The 21,793-nt window shown below is 42.7% G+C and overlaps 1 protein-coding gene across 1 annotated transcript in view; it reads right to left on the bottom strand.

Annotated features, from left to right (window-relative positions):
• NIPAL2 (NIPA like domain containing 2) overlaps nt 1-21,793 on the bottom strand; it is a 65,061-nt gene that overhangs the window by 22,076 nt on the left and 21,192 nt on the right. Inside the window, exons 3-5 of the mRNA XM_065399528.1 lie at nt 18,181-18,352; nt 5,547-5,606; nt 1,539-1,660 (exon numbers count right to left, since the gene is read on the bottom strand). Of these exons, the coding sequence (XP_065255600.1) occupies nt 1,539-1,660; nt 5,547-5,606; nt 18,181-18,352 (354 nt within the window). The remainder of the gene's footprint in view (nt 1-1,538; nt 1,661-5,546; nt 5,607-18,180; nt 18,353-21,793) is intronic.

Below are 21,793 nucleotides of genomic sequence, written 5' to 3'. Positions count from 1 at the left end.
TAGTAGCTAATCAACGTGGTGCTTTTTTAAAGTAATTTTTAAAAGAAGGGGTAAGAATTTCCTTCCAACCCTTTACAATTTCTCCTGGGAAGAGCAAAGCCTTAATCTCCTGAAGTGGGAGAAGGCCCTATTCCAGACAAGCCACTGATTTTGCAAAAGTGTTAGTTCATTGACACTGAACTATCATTTGGCATTTTAGCAAAGCAAGCCGCTCACTAAAACCTGTGCTGTCAATGGGGGTGTACTTTATTTCTCTAACATCTTTAAATGAAGCTTCTTAAGAATGCAAGGCAGCTATTTAAAAGCATTTCTTAAAAAGCCAGGCCTTTTAAAAATATTGAACGACACGGTTTCTATGTTGTGCACAGGATGGAGCTACCCAATGCCCACTGACACTGATGTCAAGTTGTGTGGCTGAGTCTCCATGCAGCACCTTGAAATCAACTCTGTTGCATGACTAAAAATGCATATTTTGATGTATGGATAGAAACCCCATTAGTCTCTTCCATTGAGCTGTATCACCATCTTTCATGAGCTTTGAAAATTCACAGCCAATAGAAGAAAGAAATGCTATTTAGTATTATCTTGTACTGACTGTTTTATCAATAGTCTCATCTACAGTATAGGTGCTTTGTGAGCTGGTAAACTGGCTGGAGTAGTGAGGCCTCAGGGTGAAGCTAGCTAGTCTATAACTTCTTAACTGAGCATCCTGAAATCTTCACCTATTTGAAAATGTCATTTTTTTAAATGACAAAACATTAATAACCTCGGGGGGGGGGGGGGGAAGAGGAAGAATAAAAAACTTCTAGGGTTTAGAGAATATTGCAACTTCTACATCCAGATGAAACAGATATTTTTCTGCATTTTTGAGAGACAGACATAGTCTTCCCACTCACTCTGGTCTTGTTCCTGAAGCTAATTAGAATGCATCAAAGAGCAAGGATGGATTTTGAAGGTTTGTATATAGGAGCTCTAATCAAAGTGGTATTTTGGTATTTGAATTCAAATTCAGACATTGATTAACAGCTAATGGCAACAGTGCAAAGTCATTCACTCAGCCAATCAGTGGAATAAGGAGCCATTTGTCTTGGCTGGGCAACACAGGGAGCACAACTGAGCCATCTATACAAAGAAGAAATAGGGCCCCATCTTCAAAACCACTATTATTTCAAGTTGTAAATAAATAAATACTCTTACATGCATGTACAGAAAATGTGGAATAAATACATTCAAATCACGTACAACCAGTGCCAATATTTACTCCCTCCCAAGCCACTAAAATTTAAATTCTCCTCTTCTTGCAAATTCCCACCCTTTTCTCAATCTATCCTCTGCTCTTCTAAAGTTCAACAAATGTCAGATCTGTTGAACCCCAGGGATGGAGAGGAGGAAAGCACTTGAGAAGCTGATCTGCAGCACATGGCTATGGCCATGGTACTGGGAACAATTTGCTTCAGGAGCAGCTGTTTGACATTGTGACTTGTGATGCAAAAATCAAGATATTTTGACTTACAGAGAATTATAAACAAGAAACTCACCACATAGATCAGAAACTGCCAGCTAATTAAATAATTCTGTATTTTAGTTGCCGTGAGCTCCTGGGTTACATTTGGAGCGAATGTCACCAACAAATATGTTCCTGCAATTGTCAGGGTTCCACCTTTAAATAAAAACACACATTACTTTTACAAAGTATATTATTGTCCAATTTACCATTCAAGCCCCTTTGAAAGTAATTTCTAGCATAAAGTTAAATCCACTTAATTAGATATACAATTAGCTAGTCATGTTGCCTGCATCTGAAGTCTTACCCAGGGCCGGCTTTAGGCCGATTCCCCTGAATCGGGCCCCATGCCTAAGAGGGCCCCGCGCCTTAGGCTCACCTGGCGGCAGTCCACTCCGGCGGCATTTCGGCGGCGGGGGGCCTTTCAGTGCCACGGAAGACGTGGAGCAGACCCCCCGCCACCGAAGTCCCGGACCGCCGTCGGGTATTTGAATCGGGCCCCGCAGGTCCTAAAGCCGGCCCTGGTCTTACCTAGTATAATTTTTAAATAAAATCCAGAAGAATTCTGGGGAACTCCTTCAGAACTGTAAAGAGACATTATCAGCATAGTTTCATACTTTTCTGAAATAGGACCCTGGTTCAGCAAAGCAGAACAAAGGAGAATCAGGTCCCTTATTTCTGATAGTCATGACCATGTCCCAAATTACTGTCAACTAAAAGGACATGCTGTTTATTGAGGCAGGGGCAGATTCTCAGCTGGTGTAAATCAGTGTAACTCCTCTGAAGTCAAAGTAGCTACACAGATTTACACCGCTAAGGATCTGGCTTGGAATCTCTAAGAGCAACAGATGTGTGACAACTTCATAGCTAAGTGTAAAGCTGACATGAAGCCAGCCCTTTTGCCACTCCCTACCATCCTTGCAGATCTACGAACTGTTTCATAAAAGGGCAGAGTTGATTTGCAAGAGGCTACTCAGTTATCCGGTTGTGGGGGCCCCTTTTCAAGGTCAAACTTGTATTACTGTGTTTTTAATAAAAGTCTGGAACTTCTGCCCTGTGGATAGCCAGCTGACAAACACAGATGTTCCTGGGGATATCTAGATGTAACTAGGCTGATTACTGAGCTCAGAAGCTCCATTGATTAGCTAATATCTTACCTAATTCAATGTAGTTGTTTTTTAAGTAATCATTAAACATTCTTGGAAACCAATAAATCAATATGGAACATGAGGTTTAAGAATACAAAACAAAGCACATCAGCAGGACATTGCTGGCACTGCTACAGCACGGTTTCTTTGGAAAAGCAGAACTGTTCTAAATTTATGTGCCTGCAAAAACATCACCATATTTCCCATTATACAGCTCATTCCTATGGAATGCAGCAACATTGTTAAATCCTTCATGCAAAGTCAAACTAACAGAAATAAAATAAATCAGTGTTGAATGCTAGTTAAAGCAATGTGCAATGTATAAGGCAACGATCAGTTGAGGGATGTAGACTCTCAGTGCATCAGTTGAGTTGGCAGATTAGGATCCAAAACCTAAGTAAATATTATAGGTTGTTGGAACAATACTGAACTTCTTTCTCAAAAATGTGCACAACAACAGCTGTGCTATAATTATCACACTATGGACTAAATCTTGCTCAACATGCCACATGAGTAACATGTCCCCAGAAATATCAATGGCACTGCTCACTTGGATAATTCATCCGGGAAGGCATGGTTTAAAAAGCAAAAACTGAAATCTGCTTGCCTCTTTCTGTTAAAATGCTCGATTCCTTCAAGGCTATAAATGAAGAATGCAGAGCAAGACAGTTTTGAAACACAACTAAAATCTTTGATGCAGCCAGAAAGCCTACGATTTTTGCAACAAAGACCTTGTTCCACAGTAAGACATTTGATAACATGATTATCTCTCCTGCTTTTTTGGAATGACTAAGTTAATATAAAGGAGTAAATAGTTCTCATTTTTTAAATGAAGCTTTAATTTTTGTGTAATACCTACAGTGTAAAAACACTCTTTAATTTGAAAGAACAGCTAATCACCTAGCCATTTGTACTGAACTTGCATCATGTTCATAAAATACTAAATACCATCTCAGAGTTAAAAATATGCAATGAAAGAGTGATCTTAAGTAAGTAATCTCTACCATATGTAAACCTTAAGTTACAGCTCTAAGGGTGGAGGATTTTGGATCACTATCTAATTTTCATATGCAAATAAGATTTCTAGGGCTGTCGATTAATCGCAGTTAACTCATGCGATTAACTCAAAAAAATTAATCGCGATTAACTGCACTGTTAAACAATAGAATACCAATTGAAATTTATTAAATATTTTGGATGTTTTTCTACATTTTCAAATATATCGACTTCAATTACAACACAAAATACAAAGTGTACAGTGCTCACTTTATATTATTTTTGATTACAAATGTTTGCACTGTAAAAAGGATAAACAAAAGAAATAGTATTTTTCAATTCACCTCATACAAGTACTGTAGTGCAATCTCTTTGTCATGAAAGTGCAACTTACATATGTTGTTTTTTGTTCCATAACTGCACTCAAAAACAAAACAATGTAAAACTTTAGAGCCTACATGTTCACTCAGTTCTACTTCTTGTTCAGCCATTCACTAAGAGAAACAAGTTTGTTTACATTTACAGGAGATAATGCTGCCCTCTTCTTAATTACAAAGTCACCTGAAAATGAGAACAGGCGTTCGCATGGCACTGTTGTAGCTGGCCTCGCAATATATTTATGTGCCAGATGCGCTAAAGATTCATATGCCTCTTCATGCTTCGGCCATCATTCCAGAGGACATGCTTCCATGCTGATGACGCTTGTTAAAAAAACAATGCGTTAATTAAATTTGTGACTGAACTCCTTGGGGGAGAATTGTATGTCCCCTGCTGTTTTACCCGCCTTCTGCCATATATTTCATGTTATAGCAGTCTCGGATGATGATCCAGCACATGTTGTTTGTTTTAAGAACACTTTCACTGTAAATTTGACAAAATGCAAAGAAGGTACCAATGTGAGATTTCTAAAGATAGCAACAGCACTCGACCTAAGGTTTAAGAATTTCAAGTGCCTTCCAAAATCTGAGAGGGACGAGGTAGGGAGCATGCTTTCAGAAGTCTTAAAAGAGCAACAATCTGATGTGGAAACTACAGAACCCAAACCACCAAAAAAGAAAATAAACCTTCTGCTGGTGGCATCTGACTCCAATGATGAAAATGAACATGCATTGGTCTGCACTGCTTTGGATCGTGATTGAGCAGAACTCGTCATCAGCATGGACGCATGTCCTCTGGAGTGGTGGCTGAAGCATCAAGGGACATACGAATCTTTAGCGCATCTGGCATGTAAATGTCTTGCAACACCAGCTACAACACTGCCATGCAAATGCCTGTTCTAACTTTCAGGTGATGTTGTAAACAAGAAGCGGGCAGCATTATCTTCTGCAAATGTAAACAAACTTGTTTGTCTGAACGATTGGCTGAACAAGAAGTAGGACTGATTGGACATGTAAAGTTTTACATTGTTTTATTTTTGAATGCAGAGTTTTTTTGGACATAATTCTACATTTGTAAGTTCAACTTTCATGATAAAGAGATTGCATGACAGTACTTGTATTAGGTGAATTGAAAAATACTATTTATTTTGTTTTTTACAGTGCAAATATTTGTAATCAAAAATAAAGTGAGCACTGTACACTTTGTATTTTGTGTTGTAATTGAAATCAATATATTTGAAAACGTAGAAAACATCCAAAAATATTTAAATAAATGGTATTCTATTATTAACAGCATGATTAATCACAATTAATTTTTTTAATCGTGCAATTAATTGCGATTCATTTTTTTAATTGCTTGACAGTCCTAAAGATTTTCCTTCACATTGTGACATGGGCCCAATTTTTAAAGTATATGCCTTTAAACATTTGCTGGGGCGAGTGGGGGTGTTTGAGTTTGAGACTTCCAGTTTGCTAAGCATATGGAACCACACATGCTTGTGTTCGCAACTGCTTACTTACCTAACATATCAGCAGCCCTCATGGTTTCTTTTAGGAATAAGACAGAAATAAACGCACTACCTGGGGGAAAAAATTATATATTTATACAGCACTGTATTAAAATGGGATGGGCCAGGCATAAAACACATAATAATTGCTGTGATGGCTGCAGCATGCTTTGTCATGCAGATACTGAGGCTCAGTGCAGTGGTAGGGACTGGGAACAGGGACTTCTGGAATCAAACTGAGCTGTCACTTACAGTGGTGTACGTTGTAGGTATAAATTCAGATTAACTCCATTGACTTTGGAAGAGCCTCCATTTTTGCTCTGATGTAACTGAAAGCAGAATTCAGTCTTTAGGGCTTGTCTATCCACAGTTTTGGTACCATTTTAACTGTATCCATTTGAAACAAATGCTGTTCAAGCATTGCGACCCCCCAAAAATTAAAAAATCTGTGCACAATATTTTAAAATTCTGCAAGCTTTATTTGTCAATAAATAAATGCAGAGGCTGCAGCATGGCAGTGAGGAGCACAGGCCACTGGCTGTACGAAGGTGGGAGATAACCAGGGCCGTCCTTACCCAAACGGGTAAGTACGCGGCTGCGTAGGGCACCAGGAAATTTGGGGCCCCAAATTTCCTGGTGCCCTGCGCAGCTGCATGCTGCTCCAGCCCCTGCTCCGGCTCTTCCCCAGGGCCCCGCCCCTGCTCCACCCCAGCCCCGCCTCTTCCCGCCCCCGCCTCGCCCCCACTCCCTGCCTGCACTCATCGGTAAGTAGAGCGACCCAGCCCCAGCCTGCTCCTCTCCCCTGTCTCCCAGCCGTGCCACCGGCGAGTGCTGGGAGGCGGTTCCTCCCTCCGCCAAGCCTGGGAGCCAGGGGAGAAGAGCAGGCTGGGGCCAGGTCACTCCACTTCCTGCAGGAAGTGACCAGCTCCCCTCCCCCCACGGAGGCCTGGGGCCCCACACAGCCCCCCCACAGGGGGGCTGTGTAGGGCACCAAAATAGCTAGGGACGGCCCTGGAGATCACCCTGCAGCCTGACCATCTCCCACCCCGGGAACATGGACTCAGTGGTGAGGCTGCACCCGACCCTGAAACTGCACAAAGCCTGGGCCTGCCCCAGAAACACCCTGGGGCCTTGCTCCGCTGCACCAGGCTCACCAGGTGTGGGGCAGACAGGCTCAACCAGGCAGGATCCAAGTGTGGAGGGGGCTCAGTGTGGAGTGAGAGGATTCTGCGTGGGACAATCTGGGTGCAGGCAATTCAGTGGGGGGTGTAGGTGTGGGGGGATCTGGATGCACAGAGGCTTGTTGGGGTGTGGTTCCAGGTGCAATGGGACTCTGCAGGGGCTTCCAAGTGAAAGTGGTTGGGGCTCAGCAGAGGAGTCTGGGTGTGGGGGTCTCAGCAGGGGGGTCTGGATGCTGGGGGAGTGGGGCTTGGTGGGGTGGGGTCTGAGTGCAGGTAGTTGGGGGTCAGTGGCTTGGGGGTCTGGATGTGGGGGCTCAGGGTGGTGCAGGGAGGTGGGGCTCATCAGGGTGGGGATTTGAGTGCAGGAAGCTCAGTGGGGGATGGTCTGGGTTCAGGGATTGGGGCCGGAGGCAGGGGGTCTGGTTGCAGGGGGGCTCCAGATGTAGGGGTTGAGGTTCAGTGGGGTAGGGTTCAGGTATGGAGGCTTAGGGGGGCTCTGGACGTACAGGGTGAGGCTTGGTGGGGGCCTCTGGGTATGGGAGGTCCAGATGCACAGGAGTTGGGTAAATGGGGGGGGGCAACTCCCCATACAGTGACCCCTCCCCCCACTGCTGAGGAGTAATGGGGTCAGGAAGTAGGGGAGGATACTGAGCTTCCTGCAGCTGGGGGAGGTTTCTGGGGGTGGATCTGACACAGCCCCAGCCACTCCTTGTAGGGGAAGAGGAAGTCCCATCCTCTCCTGCCTCCAGCCGGCACTAGCAACTGATCCCGGCTCAGAGTAGGAACCACTGGCTGGAGTGTCCCCAGCCCTGCAGTGATTTACCTCTCCGCCAGCTGCTCCGGGTGCCTGAAATGACATACCTGCACTGCTAGGGAGTGGTGTGTGACTGCTCTTGCAGCTTCCCTTTGCTTCTCTGTTAGAAAGTCATTTTTCTTCAGGGAAGCAAAGAAATCTGCGGGGCACATGAATTCTGCACATGCGCAGTGGCGCAGAATTCCCTCAGGAGTAATAGACCAGTTCTTAGGTTCTATGCCCAGCTGTGCCCACTTCATGGCCGTGCATAACTCTGAAACTCTCTGGGCCTCTCTTTATTCATCTGTACAGAGGTATGATAATACTTCCTTAAAGTATACAATATTTGCAGAAGTACCTTGAAATCTGTGGATGAAAGCCATTATATACATGCAAATTACAGGACAAACTTTCTAATTTGCACTACTGACTAGGAGACTGGTTGTGATTTGCTGAAATTTGAAAATTAACAACATGTAACAAACCTTCAGGACTAGGGGCTTTTTAAGGTCTTCTAAGGGCACAGGCGCCGACTTTTCAAAATGCCGAGGGGTGCTCAACCCCCGGCTCTGCCCTGGGCCCTGCCCGCACTCCACTCCTTCCCCCAAGGCCTCACCCAGACCCCACCTCTTCCCAACCCCTCCTCTTCCCACCCAGCCCTGCCTCCTCCCCTGAGCGTGCTGCATCCTTGCTTCTCCCCCCTCCCTCCCAGCCTCTGATTGCGGTGGGCGGGAGGTGCAGGGAGGGAGGAGGAGGTGCTGAGCTGCAGGGCCCGCTGGCGGGAGGCACTGGGGGTTTGGGGAGGATCTGATAGGGGGGCTGCTGGTGGGTGCTTAGCACCCACCATTTTTTCCTCTGTGGGTACTCCAGCCCCGGAGCACCCACAGAGTTGGCGCTTATGTCTAAGGGGCCTGGTGATGAGTAGCAGGGAGGACCTTACGGCTTCTGAGAGGAAGGCAAAGTGAGGAGTATTGGGAGAAGTTAGTCACAACTCAGTGCAAGCCACATCCTTTTTTCTGAGACCCAACTCCTTTCCCTGGCCAACTCTCTCATTTTATTCCTCTTCCCCCGATGCCTGCTCCCAGTCCTGCTTCATGTGGGGAAGTGGCAGTGGGTGAGCAGTTCAGAGCAGAAGCAGTGGCGGGGACCACGGCTGGATGAGTGAAGGCCAGGGAAAGCATGAAATTGTTGACATCCCAGGAAGGAGAGTTCTATTCTAGTATACTGTTGGGGGATGGAGGGGCGGTGGGCCTATGGAGGCGAGAACTTAATGGAAACCTCTCATTTAAGAGAAAGAAAGAAAGAAAGAAAGAAAGAAAGAAAGAAAGAAAGAAAGAAAGAAAGAAAGAAAGAAAGAAAGAAAGAAAGAAAGAGACTTGAGGAGAGAAGGAGGCAGAGTTGATGTAAGGAGGAGAAAGATGGGATATGAGCTCACTTGGAATTTCCAAGTATGATTCAGAGGGAGGGGATGGAAGGATGATCTTGTGCCTAGAACACAGGATTGTGATTCAAAAGACCTGGGCTCTATTCCTGGCTATGTCATGAACTTCATGTTTGACCCTTGGACAAATCACTTAACCTCTCCTTGCTGATTTCTCTGCCTCAGTATCTCCATTTCATGGATGACAAAACAAATCACCTGTGCCTAGCTGCCAAGCATACTTTGAGCATTTGCAAAATACTGCACAATCTTTCGCTAAAGAAATGCAAAGTATTATCATAGTTTCTGCTATAGTGCTTGTCCTAATGGTTGTAAAATGCAGAAGACAAGGAAAAAAATATCCAGCTTGTGACCTGCTGCATGGGAGATATCGACATGCATGACAAGGAGGGTACAAATGATTTCCTGAGTTGCAAAACATTTGTTAAAAAAAAAAAAAAAAAATCAATGTGAGGTCTCCATGAACATCAGGAGATAGACAATCAGCATTCAACAGCACTTCTGCCCTCATCCATTCCGCAGAAAGTCTCCCAACAGAAACACAACATTTTTCTAAACAGCTTAGATGAGTTATGGAGGTCTAGCTAAACCACTAATAATGATAAAAGAAACTATTTCTGAAAGTGCATCTCGAAGATGTACCTACTTAGCTGATTATTCTTCCTTTGCACAACATTAAGATGACAGCTTTGCTGAGCAAAACCACACTGGTATCCAAGCAACACCTTGTAAAACCAGAGCCAACCAACCAACCAAAAAAAAAAAAAAAAAAAAGTGGAAAAAAAGTAAGGGGGAGGGCAGGGGGAGAGCCCCCACTCTCCACCCCCAGAAACTGAATTACTGCTCTCTTTCTTTCCCTGCAATCACAGCTCTTTCAAATTTCTTATCAGGCCATCTACCTAGACAGTTGCCATAACAACAAAGAACCATTGCTTAATGAACTGATACTTCCGTAATAGAAGGGGGTTTTTGAGCCTGTGATCTTGTCCTACAAGTTAATGAATATGTTAAATGAAAGAACAAAAAGATTTGTGACCTACCCCTGCAAGGTACTGAGTACCTCTTGGAAGATGCCAAGTGCCCTCAATTCCCATGAAAGTGAATGGGGAACGGAGGGTCTCCAACACCAGGGGAGGATAATAAATTTTAGGCCCTGATTCTTCAAACACACATGAGTAACTTTATGCACATGACTGTTCCTACTGACAGCAGTGGGACTACTCAGCTGCAGAGTTGCCAGTTCTTACAATTTTATCATGAGTTTTATAAATTTTGGTGTTTTTCTTAAAGCCACAACTCCTGGAGTCATGGAATTGTGAGAATTCCACTGAGGGTATATCTACACTGCAATCAGGAGGTATGACTGCAGCATATCCAGACGTACCTGGGCTCATTTTGATCTAGCTAACTCAAATAAAAATAGCAATGAAGCTGCGGCAGTATGGTGGCTGCACAGGCTAGCCATGCCCGCCCAAGACCCAGGGTACCTACTTGAACAGCTGCCATCCATGCTGGCACGACGTCACACAGCTATTGTTATTTAAGCTAGTTTTGGTCTAGCTAGATCAAAGCTAGCTTGGGTACATCGACACATACTGCAATCATACCTCCTGATTGCAGTACCTATAGATGTCCCATTAGGCACTTTTGAAGGCTTTGTCCTAATGCTCAGCACCCAGTAAAATTTGGCCTGGACAAAGCAAGATCTCATTGATTTAAAAAAAAAATATCTAAAGGATTCTTTGAGCTCCTTTCTACCCTGGGTTAGACATTAGTAGGTGCTACATACAAAATGGAGAAGATAGGCCCCAGGGAAAATATGGGCCCTTTCTAAAGGCTTGAAAAACCCAAGACCGAGTCTTCAAAAACAGAGTTACCATTGCACTGCAAGACTTATGATTTGCTGCAGTATCACAGTCATGCTAGGCAAAAACTACTGCATACAAAAGGGGGGGGGGGAAATCTTAATTCAGGGGCTTAATTGTTCTGTTGAAACAACCTTGTCTTCTCATGCATCAATATAATATAGGCTGTTTTGTATTCATTATCAGTGTAGTGCTACAGCATACAAATTCCAGTTCCCTGAAAGAAATGTTTGGACGACTCTTTATTCTGCATGATGTACAATTATACATTTAACCAGGAAAAAATGTAGAGCGCTACATTCATTAGTTTAGACTATTGCTGATTTTTCCCAGGATTTTTCTGTGTCTGGTTATCCTCAACTATATGCTTTCTGTGGCACAAGTAGAAATGGAGAATAATTTTAAATTTGATGTCTTTCACTAATAAACAATTAATAGTCTGAGTAGTGATTGAAAAACAACTGTCATCTCACAGATATGGAGTGTATAATTAGGTTTATTTTTGTTTTTCTTTTAAAAAGAAATAATATAGAATCACAGAAGTTGGCGACAAAAAACACATATCTTAGAATATTCAATCCATCCCTTTGTCAATGCAGGATTGATCCCTACAGTACCTTTTGACCAATTTAACCTTAAAAGATCCAAGTGATGAGATTTCCACCACTTTTTCCCCTTAGAGACTATTCCACAGTGTAATATTTCATTGTTAAGCTGTTTCCCATTTATTAATCTTATCCCTTTTCAAATGTCATCCTATTACTCCTATTTATATTCCTGTGTATTACCCTTAATAATTCCTCTCTCTTCTGTATGTTTATAAATTCCAAATATTTGTAAATTGTCCTTCCAGATCCCTTTTTCATATCTTAGACTAGCTCGTTTACTTATTTTTTTAAATAGATCTCACACACCCACACACAGTTTTTGTTGCTCTGCTGTGAAATCTCTCCCACTTGTCAATATCTTTCTGGTAACGTGTGACCCAGAAGTGAAGTTCTGACTCACACTCTCTGTCTATTAAGCCTGGCTAGAGCAAGCACAAGATCACATCCATTATTTAAAGGGGAATAACTTAAAACTGTATGTTTTGCAACATCACTAAACAATTTAGATGAAATGTGAAAGAATGTTTACCTGGCATTATTTAAGCCTTTCTGTCAATTTCATTTTCAAGAGGCAGAACCTCAGCTAATGTAAATTGTCATAGTCCCATTGAAGTCAGTGGAGCTATGATAATTTACACCAGTTGAGGATCTGTCTTCAGGTTCTTAGTGCTACAGTGTTTAAGTTTCAAAACACTGCAAAAGGACCAACTTTCTTCATTGTTTTTTGTTTTTTAATGGTGAAAACATTACTTCTGGTCTCGGTCAACCTCTTGAATAAGTCCTAAATCTTTTCATCCAGCACAGACTTTAGATACTGCAAAGGGTCTCTCTCCTGGAGGCCTATAGGAAAGGATTTTTTCTCCCCAGTCATTCTTTAACCTCCACTGCATCAGCCTATGTCCCTAAAATATGCCACTCCATGAATGGAGCTAGGGAATAACTAGGAGCAGGGAGAAAAATTAGACTACTGACCTATTATGGTTCATTTTGATGAGGGATACTTAGATACTATGATGATGGATGCTCTTATGTGCACTTGGCTAGACAGATTAGATAAAGCCCTGGATCTATCCCTGTGTCAAAACATACCACAAAAGGAAGAAAATGAAACAATGATTGCATGCATACACAACGTTAAACATGAAGCTAGATGTAATTTCTTAGCGTCAGTGTCATTCTGCCCAAGAAGTGTTAGAAGAAGTGCATAACAGTTATTGGCCAATCAAGCCTGTTTTTATCATGCAAGATAGATATGAATGTTGTCCTGAAAACAAAAGAAAGGAAGGAATTACAAAAAGTGACCTTTTTCTATCCATTACATACTGAAGATGTGGCGCGACAAGGATGACTGAGTGGCAGAGACAGAAAGGGAAAGATGGTGGACAAGATGTCAGAAAAAGGTCTTTTCCATACCTAGCTTCTTCTTCCATCAAAAAGATAACAGAAATATTGGAGGCTGATATCAACAGAGAACTGTAAATCTTAGTTAATTCAAGATGCTGAATAACAAAGAAAAGAAAAGGAAAGAAAAGGAAAGAAAGAAAGACAGGAGACTACACAGAAAACCATAACATCCAGCGATGTGTTCTTTTAGAATGAGAAGAATAAACGAATTTTTTAAAATTTCTGAAATAAAACTTTATGGTGACTATATCAGGGCTGCTCTTAGCTGAGTTCTCAAAACCACAGATCCTCATTTATCACAGGGATGTTACATAATCATGAATGAGAGAGGAGGTGGAACATGTGACAGAGTTCCACTCTAGGGAAAGGGTTCTCAGACATTTTCGTAAAGTACTTCTTCTCAACTATATCAGGGGTTGGCAACCTACGGCACGTGTGCCAAACATGGCACACAAGCTGATTTTGAGTGGCACGCTGCTGCCTGCCTGGTGAGAGGAAGAGGAGGGGAGGAGGGGCAGGAAAGCACCACACTGGGGGAAGAAGCGGGGGAGGGGGGAAAGCTTGGCTGCCGCAGGACCAAGCTTCTGCCTCCTGCCTCCGCAGGGGAGAGCGGTGGGGGGGGGGGGTCCCGGCCCCCAGCCCCACTCAGCCTCCCCACCCACCGCTCTCCCCTGCGCGGGCAGGAGGCAGAAGCTTGGTGCTGCGGCAGCCAAGCTTCCCCCCTCCCCTGCTTCTTCCCCCAGTGTGGTGCTTTCCTGCCCCTCCTCCTCTCCTTCCCTGCGCCAATCAGCTGATGGACCTTGCAAGGGGGAGGGAGAGGAGTGGCAGCGTGCTCCCTGCTCTGTAGAGGAGGCAGAGAAGAGGTAGGGACGGGGCCTTGGGAAAGGGGGTGGAACAGGGCATATCCCTTCCAGCCCCCTGCCATGAGCCGCTCAGGGCAGGGGGCTGGGAGCACCCCCATGAGCCGAGCACCCTAGCCCTCTGCCCTGAACCCCCCCACACACCCAGCCTGCTGCCCTGCACCTCCACACACACCCCAGCCCTCTGCCCTGACCCCTGAACCCCCTCCAAACCCAGCCCTCTGCCCTGCACCCCCCCACACCCCCAGCCTTCTGCCCTGCACCCCCACACCCCTCTGCCCTGACCCCTGAACCCCCCCACACACCCAGCCTTCTGCCCTGCACCCCCACCCCCCAGCCCTCTGCCCTGACCCCTGAACCCCCCATGCCTCCAGCCCTGACCCCTGACCCCCCCACACCCAGCCCTCTGCCATGCACCCCCACACCCCCAGCCTTCTGCCCTGCACCCCCACACCCCTCTGCCCTCACCCCTGAACCCCACACACACCCAGCCTTCTGCCCTACACCCCCCACACCCCCACTGCCCTCTGCCCTGACCCCTGAACCCCCCACATCCCCACTGTCCTGACCCCTGAACCCCTCCCACACACCCAGCCTTCTGCCCTGAACCCCCCCCACACATCCCCACTGCCCTCTGCCCTGACCCCTGAAACCCCCCCCCCCCCCAGGTCTGGGGTCCCAGCTGCCGGCCCCTTGCCAGCCGGTGTCCCGGCCGCAGGCCCCGCTCAGCCCGCTGCCGGCCTAGGTGAACAGAACCCCAGGCTGGAAGCGGGCTGAGCAGGCTGGCAGCGTAAGATCAGCATTTTAATTTAATTTTAAATGAAGCTTCTTAAACATTTTGAAAACCTTGTTTACTTTACATACAATAATAGTTTAGTTATATAATATAGACTTATAGAGAGAGACCTTCTAAAAAACGTTAAAATGTACTACCTGCATGCAAAACCTTAAATTAAAGTGAATAAATGAAGACTCGGCACACCACTTCTGAAAGGTTGCCTACCCCTGAACTATATCATCTTTAAAGTAGCAGAACTAGCTTCTTGACCCAAAGCCATTTGGGAATGGATATATGAAAAGGCAAAACATCTCAGCAATGCCAATCTTAGTGGATTATGCATAAAACCAATTTTTCATAGAGTGATAAGAACTTTATAAAAGATGGCCTCCGATATCACAGCCCTCTCCTTATTTCCCACCCACTTATTCAAGCAGAAACGGAAGCCTGAAGAATAAAAAAGAATCACCTGTTATATATGTAAAACACTATATTTTTAATTTTTAAAAACATAAAAATGCTATTTTAAGATCTATTTTTAAAAATACATTATTAAAAATGTACCGTTTTCTTTCCTTGGAGAAGAGAACAGTTGTCTGCTCAAACTATTTAAAACCCTGAACAGATGTTAGAACTTAGATCATTGCAACTATTCAAAGAATATTCCCACTGTGTCACTCAAAAACATGGTCTTGTCTTCTTGGATTGAATCTATTTTTTAAAAAATTACTATTATAGGGCCAATTTCTGGCCCATATCTTCACAGTGCTGGATGCCCCCTATAAAACTCACTAATGTCACCACCTCATAGGATCAGGCACAGAGTTTTCACATTAATTGAAAACAAAATGTTCATATCATTACTTTAAATGTATAATCTGTAATATGTAGTAGTACAGCATGGTAACACACAGCATATCCAATCCTAGGAGCAGGTCCATTATAAGTACTGTAGGAATATAAGAAAATCCAGATTCTCTTATTTGACACATTTGTGACAGAGGGATGATATTTTGAAAAATACGCACAAAGAGGGCAGAGTTAAGGTTGTCTGTTCAAATAAACGTAGGAAATTTTACTTTTGAGTGCTTAATTTCTCAATCTTAACACTGAACTATGACCTGTGGAAAGAAGCACATTCAACTTCAGTGCAAAATTGAAGCCAGCTCAGGTATGACCTCCTCCCCCCTGAACTAGCTGAAATTTAATGAGAAAAATATTTCTTCTATTAGAAGACCTGCTATGTAAGTTACTTTTGCCCAGTTATTAGCAGAAGGTGATATTTGACTTGATCAGTCCATCACAGCTCGAAAGGAGGGCCTAAAATTCACAAAATACTGTTTCCATGGCAGTAGTTTCAGTAAGAAAACATCTAGTGGCAGGGAATATTACTGGAGGTGTTGACTTCATCAGCACACTGAATCTGGTAGTTTATTTCTTCTTTCTTGACATTTGCAGTTTACTTTCCCTTCTTTAACATCGTTGGGAGGTTATCTAACTAAAATAGTTTGTCTGTGCTCAAACTAAGTACTGGAGAAACCGGCACAGTAAGGTACAGAATTGCTAGATGAACGTGTTTGCTGGACAATATATAGTTTAATAGTTCTACATTGCTTAAGAAAATGATATTCACAGTGGGTAGAAGGGAATGGAATATAAAGTGTTTGAGGGATAGTCATATTTTAAAACCAAATTTTGGTTTGGTTAAAAAGAGAGTGGGAGGCAGGGCAGTGAGAATAATGTAATGTTTATGGAAATGTTTTCCATGATTTTTTGGGAGTAGGAGGAGCAGGAGAAGCAATAGAGACAGATTGTTTAATGAAGACATTTCCCTGCAAACATAGGTGGAGAGAAAGATACAAAGAACGTGAAACTGACCAGATCTAGTTTTGTTGTCCAAACTGCATAAAGTGCAAAAAGTAAACACAATATAAAGTAGAATGAAGAAATGAAAAATTAAAAGAAAAATACTTTTCAAAATCTAATGGGTTGCTGGGTAATTTTTTAATACTGATTTTTATCTGAACAATGCTTCATTAGTGGTCAGAGACATCTGGAACTGGCAAGATTTGCAATTGCTGAAGTTATAACTATTGCCACTACAAAGCACATATGGATGTGTCAGCCCAACATATTGTTTGATCCTCAGGTAAATATTTCATTTCCTTCTATGGTAAATCCTTCCAAGGATTGTGTGTGCTGATGTACAGTTGGACTTGATGCCAAAACTCAGGGACATTTTAATGTTAAAGGGTACCGTAAGCTGCCTACACCTTCCCTTGTTACACACACACACACACACACACACACACCCCTCACGCATGCATGCATGCATGAATGAATCCTTCCACTACAGCCAGGAAGTCTGCAGGGAAGAGAACTCAGCCTTTCTGAAGAAAGACTCTAGGATGCAGCATCATTTTCAGAAGTGTTGAGTCGAGGAGGATAACTGATAGAAAGAGACAGTCCATGAAATACATGCTGTTTCTGGTGTCAAGATGACCTCCAGTGTACCTGGATCCTGATACAGCTGCACTGGATGCTTCAGTTTTGGATGTGAAGCAACATTATTAAGGGATGCAGCTGCACCAGTGAATTCCTATTTCTACAGCTTCTGTACTATGCTAGCCTATCTACTGTAATTTCCACTGGTACAGATGAGACAAAACTGTTTAAAAATAGAGTTCCCCAGAAAAGAAGAAACAGAATATAAATGAAATACCCCCACCATCATAACTAAAATGATAAAAAGATTTTGGCCCTGTAGCGATTGGGTGCTTAAATGCATTAATAAAAGGCTCTAAATATGGAATAAGAAATAATAAAATAAGGCCCATGGTATAAATAATTATTTGAAAGGTCTGTTAATTTGTCCTATGAAAGCACAAGATGGCAGCATTAGTAGTGCCCCAGAACAAAGTGAAGGTTTCTGGAATTTTGTAGGCCTCTCTAACCACACAGACCTCTTATCAGAGGAGGTAGAATAGTTTATGCACTTAATAAACTTCCCAAAAGAGAGAAGGAACCAAAGACACTAATCTGAGGAAAAGCACAACTTGGTGCAAATGCACAGCGTGGCATTCACTCTGGTGCAAGGGCTCAGGAGAGCCACTCAGCACTGTTTAAGCTTCCTAGTACAGTAGTTCTTGTGGAGCCAACAATAGAGCATAGGGCAGAGGGAGAACGGAGTGCCAGAAAGGGTCTGTGTGGAGGCCATGCATAAGTCTGCATGGAGGATGGCGATGGGCAAGGGACAGCAGGGGAAAGCCACCTGATGCCACAGTGAGAGGCAACTGTATAAGACAGACAGAGAAAGTATTTAAGCACAAAAGGCTCAATCCAAAGCTCACTGAAGTCAAAGGAATGACTTCTGTCGACGTCAAGGGGCCTTGGCTCAGGCCCCATTGTGGGGTACCTCAAACAACTGGATATTGACCCACTATCAACATGTACTGCAGTTCTACACAGAATTATCCTAGACCACTAAGCCAAACTATGGGATAGATTAATACGGGATCTTTTGCACTGAGTAGGGGGTTTACTTTAAAATTACATCCTATTCAATTGTATGATTCATTCACTTCCAGACTGTAATAGCCCTATTTCCCCCCAAATTCTCTCTTCTCTCTGCAATCCCTCTTGTATTTTTCTTATATTTCTCACTAACAACTGTTTAGTAAAATATCTACATAAATAAAACATGGAAAACCAGCTCACCTATGACGGATACACATCCTAATGGAGCTATAAGGGTGGCTGGAGCAAATCCATAAGCTGCAGCGTTTCCCAGCTCTCCAAGCCCCATGAGGATAATTCCACACCACCACAGCTTGCTTGTGTAATAGGGCTTTTGATTTGCTTGGCATGCCAGTCGGAGATGAGCATATTTCTGGAAATTAATTATTAGGAACAGATGAAAAAGAAGCTTTCATTGTGTTAATACATAGAATGAAATTTGAGTAATTAGGGGGCCTGTCAACTGCAAATTCCAGGTACATCAAGATTTCATCTTTTTTTAAAATTAGTTTCAGTTTGATGTTGCAGACATAGTGCTTTGTACTAATACAGTGCTACTTTGGCTTGATGCTTCCTTAACCAAATACCCTGGTTTGAAATGATGAAAAATCTACCCCACTAAATATATCCACCAGAAAAAAATATCAAGGCACTCTGAAGTTAATATATAGTCTAGGTGGCTAGCACTACAAGCCTCTGGTGTTATCTCAAAGGGTTTTTCAGGAAGAAAAAAAAAATTCCCAGGGGAGCCTAAGCGGCAATGCAAATGTATGAAGCTGAAGTCACAAACCAGGTGAAGTTGGCCATAGAGGAATGTGCTCCTTCTAGCTGATCCATGAAGTGGCTTCAAAGGCAGTTTAAGAATAAAACTGTGTGCAACTAAGCATGGCTAGTATCAGGAGGAACTGGCATTCCTTTCATACAAGACAGAGGCCTATTTCTGCTCGCCTAACTCATGCATGACTTTAGTAGGATTACACACATTAGTAAAGCAAGCAGGATTTGGGCCATGATCACCTGCTATACAAAAAAACAAACAAACAAAAATACAAAAAAAACCCTGCACATTGTAAAGCATAATCTGGATTGGTTTAGTCTCAGTGAAAGAAAGTTTGTCAACACTGTCTATGTTCCAAATGTCTTAATTTCTATTTCAACAGTACAGTATAACATAGGCAAATAACAGTTTGTCAACACCTTTTTCTACAGGGCAGAAGTACTATTTACTTGCATGGTAATTGTTTTCTATTTAGTTTTACATCTTAAATTGTGCCGTGACCGGATGTTTTGATGACCGTGGTCATTCGGGTCTTCTAAAATAGGGTTCCGGCTGCACTGAAATCACTTAAAGGAGTGAGTAGATGATAGTCAAGAATGTATAATTATTGGGTGGATATGCAATTTTCACTATGCTAGTCTTGCTAGTTCGTGATACCTTGCCTATCATGCTGCCTAATATTGTCTCAGTTTCTCCCCTCTGTCTGTATCCATCTGTTGTCTCTTGTCTTATACTTAGATTATAAACACTTTGGAGCTGGAACCATTTTTTTGTTCTGTGTTTGTACATCATCTAGCACAATGGGGTCCTGGTCTATGACTAAGGCTCCTAGGTACTATGTTACTACAAATACATACATAAATAATCATCTATATGGTCTCACATACAGAGCCAAATTTCTCACCAGCCCTTCTGCACAGTGTAAGAGGTAGTAACCAAGAGAGTTGGTGTTACTGATCTACCTAGAACTGGTTGGGAAAATGCCTTTTTCCTTGTGGAAAATTTCAGTTTTTTGGCAAAAAAATTCTAAAACCAAAACATTTTGATTTGGAAATACAGATGCAGTGCCTCATGGGAGTTGTAGTTCAGGTGTCCCGTTCTCCTCTAGAGGCTGGGCTCTCTGGTCAGATGACATCTTCCATGATGCATCGTGGTCTTGCCTCTTGATGAGGGGAGGTGGTGCACCATGGCAGGTGCACGGCTGTAGTGCACCCTGCAGAATGACACCCAGCAGGGGAGCCTGGCCATGAAGCAGAATGGGAAGATAAGGCAACCCAACTACAACTCTCATGAGGCACCAGAGTGGCATTTCAGAATCAACTTGGGCTTTTGTCTGAAATATTTCAATTTTCAGGCTTCAGTTTAAAAAAATTATCCACAGAAAGCTGACACTTTGGGTGAGAAATTCCATTTAGTCAAAAACCTAATTTTCTATTGAAAAACAATTTTGAAGGAAAATTTCGGATGAGCTCTAATTGTACCCTCATTCTGTTCCCTCACCCGCAAAAAACAACATGGAGGCCCTGAGAAAAATTCTAGAGTGCATGAAGAGACACTTTCCATGTATTTGATCATACAACCCCAATCCACTGGCAGCTCTTACACATCCTCCTCTGTTCAGATTGCTCATGCTCCAAGAATAAGTATTTTGCCCACATGGGAGTTCTGAGGGCATTTCCAATGCAGCTGAAATACAGTCACAAATTTGTACTGACTCTGGTGTGTTTGTTTGCAGACTGCTTTTTTATTTGGGGACCAATGGAGGCGGGGAAGGGAACACAAGGAGAAGGGGTCATTTGGTGGGTGGGATAGTGAAGAGTAACAAAATTTGGCCTATATCCCATTAATATTAATAGGAAAATAAATGTTGGGGTTTAAAGAAGTCAGGTGTCCATTTAATAAACCTCTCTTTCATTACTAAAGGGGACAATTCCATTTTTATAGGGCAATAGAAGTTTCTGCTGCAATTGGTTATCCATGGGGAAAGGGAGTAAGTCTTTATTAAGTTTGTACACAGTGTTTAAAGAAAGGAAGATGCTTCAGTTCAAATCCAGCCCAGGTTGTTAAAGAATAAAAGTTAAAGCTTGTTTGCAGGCCTGTGTATTCTCAATGTGCTTCCTAGTGAAGGTCCACCTTACAAAAAACACTTTAAGCAAGGCTAGGGACAGAAACTCTGAATTACCTCTTCACCCTGGCCTTGATCAAACTTCCACTGTAGTCAATGGGAGAGATTTTCCACTGGAGTTGGATCTGCTCCTGTTAGAGGAGATCCTAGTCTCCAACCCAGAATAGAGGAACACTGGTTTGTCTTAGAGAACAATGGCAAATTACAAGGGGTCTGCAGATACACAGAGTACTTCTGTTTCTGGGGCTGTCAATCTAGAATAATTCAAAAGCACTAAATCCACTTAAGAAAATAGGAGTGGGCTGGTGAAGACTTTCATGAAAGATTGTGTAAAAGAGATTATGCTGAGAGATAGATTTGCAGTTGCATCCTTAATAGACAAAATCAGTTTTATACTAAGAGAGCTTAAAAAAGCCTGAATACAATGTTACCAAAGTAATTTTGTGAGAAATCGCTTTTCTTTTCTTTTTTAAATCTTCGAAGCTTCAAACATGGATTCTGCCAGTAAAATTCATTGGTAAGATTACTGAAAATACTTAAAGGGACATTTTCAAGATAAAAAAATCACAATAAAAAAATTGTTACTGTTTAACTAGTAGCAATTTTGATTATTAAAACAGAAGAGATTTTAAGAATTCACCTCAGTGATCCTTATTCATGCCAACAGTCCAACTGGGTTCAAGGGATTACTCTTGAAGGTAAAGGTGCAAGGTCAGGACCTCAGTTTGCTTTTTGTCTTTTATGCTATTTATTATTAGCATTTCCTTAAACTTGCACAATGAAACTAGTCTGGCAAGCATTGCTTTCGGCCCCAATCTTGCAAACATTTAAGTAAATGTGTTATAATATATGGAGATATACCTATCTCATAGAACTGGAAGGGACCTTGAAAGGTCATCAAGTCCAGTCCC

The sequence above is a fragment of the Emys orbicularis genome, chromosome 2 (genome assembly GCF_028017835.1).
Source record: "Emys orbicularis isolate rEmyOrb1 chromosome 2, rEmyOrb1.hap1, whole genome shotgun sequence".
Taxonomy (NCBI): domain Eukaryota; kingdom Metazoa; phylum Chordata; order Testudines; family Emydidae; genus Emys; species Emys orbicularis.
The sequence above is the reverse complement of the archived record's forward strand: the minus strand, read 5'-3'. Positions and strand labels throughout refer to the sequence as shown.